The sequence below is a fragment of the Gekko japonicus genome, unplaced genomic scaffold, assembly GCF_001447785.1.
Source record: "Gekko japonicus isolate JY-2015 unplaced genomic scaffold, Gekko_japonicus_V1.1 scaffold2362, whole genome shotgun sequence".
Lineage (NCBI taxonomy): Eukaryota > Metazoa > Chordata > Lepidosauria > Squamata > Gekkonidae > Gekko > Gekko japonicus.
In genome coordinates, this window is record NW_015174342.1 from 30,504 (window position 1) to 39,088 (window position 8,585).

The following is an 8,585-nucleotide window of genomic DNA, read 5'->3' on the forward strand; positions in this document are numbered from 1 at the left end:
TTCAAGCCAACCTTTGCGCTCTCCTCTTTTACACTTAGCAAGAGGCTCTTCAGGTCCTCTTCACTTTCTGCCATTAGAGTGGTATCGTCTGCATATCTGAGGTTGTTGATCTTTTCCCCAGCAATCTTAATTCCGGCTTGTGATTTATCCAGGCCAGCATTTCGCATGATGTACTCTGCATATATATTAAATAAGCAAGGTGACAATATACATCCTTGTCATACTCCTTTTCCTATGCTAAAGCAATCAGTTGTTCCATATCCAGTTCTAACTGTTGTTTCTTGGCCCTTATACAGGTTTCTCAAGAGACATGTGAGGTGGTCTGGTACTCCCATCTCTTTAAGGACCTGCCATAGTTTGTTGTGATCCACACAGTCAAAAGCTTTAGCATAGTCAATGAAACAGAAGTAGATGTTTTTCTGGTACTCTCTTGCTTTCTCCATAATCCAGTGAATGTTGGCAATTTGATCTCTAGTTCCTCTACCTCTTTTCCATTTAAATGCCTCCCCAATCCTTCCATGGCCCCCCTGCCCCCCCCACCTCGGAGTCACCGGGGGTCGCTCTCCAGGCCTCCCCTCTGTAGCCACGCACACAGAGGTTTTGACTGTAGTGGGTGTGGCCATCTCTGAAGCCAACCGGAACACCATTCCTGTGCGTTCCTGCCCAAAAATAGCCCTGTAAGTGACAGTGTCCTTTAAAAAACACTCTCTGCCTCTGATCCTCCCCCCCCCCAGCAAAGCTGTGCTCCTGCTTGCCTAAAACAGGTGTGGGTCGTATAGGAATAGCTCTGGCAAACATGATCCAGGCATATATAGAAAAAAAAACTGGGAAAACTGCTAGACTGGGGAAAAAAATAAAGAATAGACTGTTAAGGAAGCACAACTTTAGAATGACATTATGACAAAGAGATATCAGTAATACAGTGACGGTAATAATGGTGACATATTTTGAAGGTTTCATAGAATCATAAAATCGTAGAGTTGGGAGGGGCCATACAGGCCATCTACTCCCACCCTCTGCTTGATGCAGGATTGTCCTAAAGCATCCCTGACAAGTGTTCGTCCCGTTGCTGCTTGAGGACTGCCAACGAGGGGGAGCTCACCACCTCCTGAGGCTGCTTCTAATGGGCTTTATGATGTGTGTTGGGGGGTTGATTTTGATGGTTTTTATCATGTAAAAGGCCTTGGTGGCCTTTGTAAGGGCAGACAGGCAGGGTACAAGTTTTGCAAATAAATAGATTTTCTCCAGGGATATGACCTCTTAGTCTAGAGATCAGTTGTAACTCTGGGAGAACTCCAGGCTCCACTGTGGGTTTGGTAACCCTAGGAGTGAATTGTAACTGTGCACAGTACAGTAAAACTTTAATTTGAAAGCTGTGTCTTTAGCAGGCGAGTTTCATGTTTCCTCCTATGCTTGTTTCTTTTAATCCTGAGTGTCTCCAAACCCTTCCAGGGGTGCCAACCCAGAAAAATCTGCTCTGTTCTGTAGGACTGATCTTCCACAGGACCCATGTGAGAAATACGCATGGCGGTGGAGAAAGTGGGGAGACTAGTGTGGGTGCTGCCATCCTGTGGGGCCTGTTTCACAGCACAATACATGAGAAAGCAGGGAGGCTGCTGCATTTGTTCATACTGCCAGTCTTCCCAGGGATGTCGCCACTGCACTGTAACCAACTTCTAGCTAGTAACCAACTGGGGACCAACAGCAGATTATTTGACTCTGTTTCTCCTTTTGTTTAATGCCCACTGTTGGAAGAAACCTTGGAGGTCTCTTTCTGAGAAGGACTGGCCACTGCTGCGGCAGTGGGACCAATTAAAAGTTAGACGTTTTCTGTGCTGGGATGTGGGAAATGAATAAAATGCAAATTTTTCGGTTATAACTGAAATCTCGTACAAAGGCTTAAAATATTAATGCAGATCAGCTGTCTCCTGTTAACCCATGAAAAGCCTCTCATCTTCCAAGAATTCATTCTGCTTTTTAAAAGATCTTTGTAAATGACAAAGGAAAAAGGGCCTGTGACTGTGTACCGAAGACGTTCCTGTGCCTTGACATTAATAATATTATTTCTTCTACTGCTACATCTCTGTAGAATAAGTAAACAAAGCTGCTGGGCAAAGAGGAGGGAGTAACTGTTTGCTGGAATTGTTTGGAAACTGGGGAAAAGAGGTGTGTATGTGTGCATGAGTGCAAAGCTTAGAACTATCATGTGTATGCCTGTTTCCAGAGTTCCCTCTAAGCTGCGCTATGGGGTGCTGGTGCACAAAATTTTAGTTCTAGCTCAGACTTTAAGCTTCCGCTCACACTAAAGCATTTTGCACTTCTGGGGCCCATAGAATTGGACCCCCTAGTCCAATCTTTTTGAAACTTGGGGGGTGTTTTCAGAAGAGGCGCCAGCAGCCCCACAGAGCCCCGTATACCCCCAGATAGATTCACCATTTTAACCTGTGGCGTCCATTGACTATAATGGTCCCCATAGGCTATAATGGAGCCGGAAAAAATAGATTATTTTTTGCATGCCCATTGTTCTTTTCAGTATGATTTGTAAGCTGCCTTGAGTCACAGGAAAAGTGGGATACAAATGTTTGAATAAATAAGTAGTCTGGACAGGTTGATAACATTTAAGCAACTTCCTGTTTGTTAGGTTAGGCAGGGTTCTGACAGTGATTTTCCAGCACAGAGTGACAGTATGAGGCCAGGTCTACCAGTATAGTGGCCTGGGGCAGGTAGACCTGTTCTCCAGAGGCCAGGTCTACCACTATTGTGGAAAGGGGTGGGTAGATCTGTACTGACAGTGATTGTTCCACTTCTGTTATATTTGACCTGTAATGCTGGTTATCATATTTCACTAAAAAAACACACATACTGCAAGAGTCGTCTGTCCCCCCGCCCCCCGCCCCCCCGGTGCTGGTATGTTTTCTAAGGCTCAGCACAGGGTTATAGTCTGAGGCCAGGTCTACCAATATAGTGGAAAGGGGCAGGTAGACCTGTTCTCTGTAGGCCTGGTCTACCCCTGTACAGGACAACATTTTCTGTAATGAAATTTGACTTGATTCTCTTTTCTCTTATAATGTTTAAATTATTCTTAAAATATAGTTTAAACATAGTTTAAAATAATTCATTCTGAGATTTTTACAAGGTTATGGAAATAATCTAAAGTCAAATGTAGACTCACAACTTTAATGCTACTAGCCTTTTTGGTCATAAGGTAGAATTTTTGCTCACAGCCCTGTGGGGCTTAGAGGGAACATTGCTAGGCAGAGCGTGAAAAGCAGATCAGCATACAACATAATAAAGTTGTTTTAACAGATGCAAAAACTAAACAATTGTAAGTTTATATGGTCGCAATTTGTTTGGATTTAATTGCAGGGGAAACACAGTAAATAAGTCTCATATTTTGACATATACTGTGTCTTCCTCATAATTAAATCCAGACACAGTAAATAAATCTCCCCATAATTAAATCCAAACAAATTTTGACCGTATAAACTTAACTTGTTATCACTGTTTAGTTTTTCTCTGTTAAAAACAACTTAATTATGTTGTCTGCTAATTTGCTGTTCACCCTCTGCCTATATGTATGAACTGTTTACTTCCATTTCACTGTATCTGAGGAAGTATGCCTGCACACGAAAGCTCATACCTTGAATAAAACGTTGTTGGTTTTAAATGTGCCCCCACTGGACTCAGACTTTGTTCTAGGGCAGCGTGTGCAAAGAGATGCGCTTGCCACTGGGACCTTGCAGTCTAGGGATCCAAAGCACAGCAGCGATTTCAGTGGGAGAGGCTTCCAGTACCATCCTAAGCAGAGTTACACCCAATGCTCCCTCTGAGCTCCGGATTCCTGTGAGCAAACATTCCTACTTTGTGAGCTAGTGGCATTAAAGTTGTGAGCGAGCGATTTGGCTACTGCGTCAGTCAGTTTGTTCTGGAGCCATCCTGCCTGAGCTAAGACAAAAATAAGTGAGCTGGAGGCTAAAAAACTGTGAGCTAGCTCACATTAACCCAGCTTAGAGGGAACACTGGTGACACCCTTCTAAGCCCATTGACTTCCGTGGGTGTAACTCTGCACCAGATTGGCACTGTTAAGACCATGAATTCCAGTTGAATCAGTGGGGCTTTCAACTGTTCAGCCCTGGCTGGGCCATGTCCAGATTTTCTATACTGAGATGAAACCACAAAAGGAGGAGGCCACGGTGGCCAAGGGGTGATATTCCAGGACGAGGAAGTGGGTAGTGGTCCAGATCAGAGTGACGTCATGAGGTTGGATGTAAACAGCCCTCCTTTTAAACAACACCTGACCGAGACACTGTAAACCACAGGCCTTATTATCACGGAGTATAGTTAAGCTGGATTCTGGATGAGTTTGTGGCCCAGGCTTAAGCAGTGATGTTGAGCAGGAACCGGGAGCTCCCTGTTCAGGAAAGCTCATTTCAGCTAAGATATGAAGCATATTCCCTGAGCTGGATAGCCCGATCCCGTCAGATCTTGGAAGTTAAGCATGGCCGGCCGTGGCGAGTGCTTGGATGGGAGGCCCCCTAAGGAAGGGAGTCCGGAGTTGCGACACAGAGGCAGGCCATAGCAAACCACCTCCGAATGCCTCTTGCCTTGAAAACCCCACCAGGGGCCGCCAGAAGTCGGCTGTGACTTAACGGGTGCCGTCCAGCACCAACATAAAGCGCATGGGAAATGGCCACATCTAAAAATGTCCCCGCCTGAAACACCCGAGCCTTCTGTTGAGAGCCATGAGAGGCCCCGATGTGCCTTCCCGTCTCCAGTCTTCAGCAAGTCACAGAGTGGGCACGGGGGCTTGTTGGCCAGTTGGTTTCTGGGGCTCAGGATGCAGATGAGTCTCTCGTATCTGACAGTGGAGCCACGGCATGCGGACAGATGCACTTACACGTGTAACATGACCTATCAAGAAGGTGACTTCTAGGAAGATTTTCTGTTTGGTTTAATTTGTTCACGTTTGTTCGCAGTTTGAAGAAACTGAGGCCAGCCATCGCCACTGTGCGCTGAGAAGCCAGGGGCTTGTGGGAGGGGGGGAGGGAGGGTGAACTTGGGGTAATGATGTTGCCTTCTGTTCTTTACCAGGTCCACGACTACCTTCGAAGCAAGCTGTGTTCACTTTATGAGAACGACTGCATCTTTGACAAGTTTGAATGTGCATGGAATGGGTCTGACAGGTAACTTGTCCTTCTAATTGTCACTCTTGATTGAGCCTCTCTGATCAGCAATAAATCATGTGCAGCTAATAGGAAATAGAAAGAGACACTTGTGTACCTCCACTAAGAACAGTTAAAGAATTTTTGCAGAATTATTCTTGGGCATTTATATCCGCTACTTTGAGAGTGCCACATGGAGCTTAACAGTCGGAGCGCAGCAAGTTGGAGGGATAAGCAAGAAAGCACTTTAAATGTTCCCCCCCCCTCTCCTTATTTTGCTGTTTTCAGCTATCTCATCTTGATGCCTTTATGTTCTGCCCCTATTGCTTCTGGCACACTGCCGGTCAAGCCGCGAGAAACCTTATTTTGATTCTGAGCAGAGTGGGGAACTGAACCCTGGGTCTCCCCGATCCTAGCCCAACACTTCTGCTCTCGGGCCAGAACTACGGGAGCGCTACGACTGTAGGGATGGATGAGGCAGACATGGCTAGTAGGCAGAGGTTTAAAGGCCGGAGCCCCCTGAGAGTCCACCTGCCCCAGCCCCAGCCCATGGGAGGGAGCTCCTGCTGGGGGGGGGGCGGGTCCAGAGACCTCCCTCGCAGATTGTGCTCTCCACCCGCTCCTTAACCCTTCTCCTGTTTTCCTTCCCCCGAAGCGTTATCATGACAGGGGCCTACAACAACTTCTTCCGAATGTTTGACCGGAACACCAAGCGTGATGTTACTCTGGAGGCCTCGCGTGAAAGCAGCAAGCCCAGGGCCGTTCTCAAGCCCCGCCGGGTGTGCGTGGGAGGCAAGCGGAGGAAAGACGACATCAGCGTCGACAGTTTGGACTTTACCAAGAAGATCCTGCACACAGCATGGCACCCGACGGAGAACATTATTGCTATTGCAGCCACAAACAATCTGTATATATTCCAAGATAAAATGAACTCTGACATGCACTAGGGACATGCCTCTGCGAGAAAGGAGCCTTGGGAGTGTTGACGGGTGGGGTGTGGTCACCACTTGAACCCTTTCCTTGGAAGTAAATGCCACCGAAACAGGTGGGATTTACTCTCAGATAGATCAAGGCGTGACTGGGACGGAGTCCCCCCGTCGGTGGCCAGCTTGCCTGTATAATGAACGAGCAAATGTTTTAATTCACTGCAGTTATGATGGCAAAAGGGCACCACTGCAGATATGTCCCAATAAATCCTTTGGCTTTGTTAAGGAAGAGGTTGCCTCTGTCTCACTCATCACGGGTTATTTTTACTTACCTTGTTTATGAAAGGCCATTTGCACCTGCAGGAGAAACTGGGAGAAGAGTGCGGCACGGTAGGTCAGAGAGCAAGACCGGACCCAAGGCCTGGTTCACACAGGAGGCATCTGGGGTCAGAAGACTCCAGTTGTCATTCTGGCAGTTATAGGGTAGTCAGGTGAGGAGCCTCCTTCTAGGGCCCACCCACTCATCTGCCTTCTGACACCGCAGGGATTCTTTGGCAACACCTGAACAGAAGATGCAGCTGCAGCTTCCCTGTTGGTACTGTGTGAAAGAGCCCCTTGGGTGGTGATGTGGAGAGGGGACTGAAATGGCCGTGGCTGCTACAAGGAAGGGGCGGCACCTGGACACAGGAATCTACCTTCTACTGGAGCCGTAGCACAAGCTCTGAATGGCAGCTGCTCTCCAGAGTCTCGGGCAGAGAGAAATCTTCTGCAGCACCGGAGATCCTTTAACTGGAAACACCAGAGATTCACTTTCCTGCACACGCTGCAGGGTCTCTGCCACCAACAACAGCTGCATTCACCCCTTGGAGGCTTCTCTGCCTCGTGTATGACCCAGGTCTCCAGTCTAAGTGACTAAGTCTAATATACAAATTCCACTAGTAGAAAACACCGTCAAAGATTGCCAAAACAATATATTAAACAATTATAAAGTTGGCGATGTCACAACAGCAACATTAATGCATATTGTAACTATAATAAGGCATAAGATACAATATTTCCTCCTTTGAAGATAAGACATAAAGTCCATGTGGTCAGGGTTACTTGATAGGAGGAGTCCACATAGTCATAACATTTTCCAAACAGCCTTTGCAAAGACGCCCGTTCTAGATTCTTGGAAGATGCGTTTCCTTTGACTTCTTCAGTTTGCCGGCTGTGTAAGCGGAACTGTGAAGAGATTGACACAAATGCCTAGCCACAAAAGCACATATGAAAACCAGAATTGTTTAAAAAAGCAGATACATTTTTTGGACACCACAGTCTGTATCAGTAAGGATAAAACTTTGGCTGTTAAACCTTTTCATAAACCAACAGATAAAAATTCTTATTTATTGTTTTCTTCTTTTCATCCTTTTCATCTTAGATATAATTTACCATTTGGCCAATTTTTAAGATTAAAGCGAAATTCAACCTATGAGATTGGTTATCAAAAGGAGGATGTCAATGTGAGTAAACAGTTGGAATGAGCCGGGCAACTATAGGCCAATTAGTTTGTTGCCAATTGCCTGTAAACTATATAGTAAGCATTTTAAAAATAAATTAGAGGATTATGTTATTGATAATAATTTAAGCCATCCCCTCCAAATAGGGTTCAAAATAGGGTTCTACCATCGAGCACCGACTCCTCCTATCAAGTTACACTGACTACATGAACTTTATGTCTTATCTTCAAAGGAGGAAATATTACAATGTGCCTTATTATCTTAAGATCTCTTCAAGAAAATTGGAGAAATCAAGGGAGCGTTCCATGCAAAGCTGGCCATGATAAAGGACAAAAACGGTAGGGACCTAACAGAAGCAGAAGAGATTAGGAAAAGATGGCAAGATCCCTCTCAGCAGACACCCAGTCAGAATTCCCGGGAACTCCATTGGGGAGAACCTTTTTAGGAAAGGCAGAAATGGTTCCATTAATGCATCAGTTGGATTTGGTTGGATTTCCCCCTTCTGATTGTGTGATGATCCAAGTCTGCACAGCCCTGCAGGCTTTTTACAGGTTGTCCTCTTGTGGTTTTTAAAAAGTTCTCCTGCTTCTGTTTTCTAGCCCATTGGACAGGTTCTTGTTATGACAGCCGGCTATTATGAAATCACAGAATTATGTTCCACGTGGGTATTTAAAACCACCAATAGAACAAAGTTTGAGTTCAGTGGCACCTTTAAGACCAACAGAGTTTAATTCTTCCAAGGAAAGGGTTCAAACGCACAGCACAGCGTGCACACGAAAACTTATACCCAGAATTAAATGTTGTTGGTCTTAAAGGTGCCACTGGACCCAAACTTTGTTCTGTTGCTTCAGACCAACACGATAACCCAATGCCCACCCGGAGTGCAAGGTAGATGCTATTGCTGCAACTGGTGTTTTGTTTGCAGTAACAAAAAGCACCTCTGCTAGCAGAAACTTGGGGTAGTGAAAATTTATTTATTTTGTAGGTAAATCTCACAG

General features: G+C 45.6%; 1 protein-coding gene across 1 annotated transcript in view; it reads left to right on the top strand.

The window, feature by feature from the left end:
- Positions 1-6,343, top strand: part of PPP2R2C (protein phosphatase 2 regulatory subunit B, gamma) — a gene marked incomplete at its 5' end in the record, with an annotated part of 28,983 nt that extends 22,640 nt beyond the window's left edge. Inside the window, 2 exons of the mRNA XM_015424292.1 lie at positions 5,092-5,183; positions 5,818-6,343. Of these exons, the coding sequence (XP_015279778.1) occupies positions 5,092-5,183; positions 5,818-6,109 (384 nt within the window). The remainder of the gene's footprint in view (positions 1-5,091; positions 5,184-5,817) is intronic.
- Between the last annotated feature and the right edge of the window lie 2,242 nt (positions 6,344-8,585).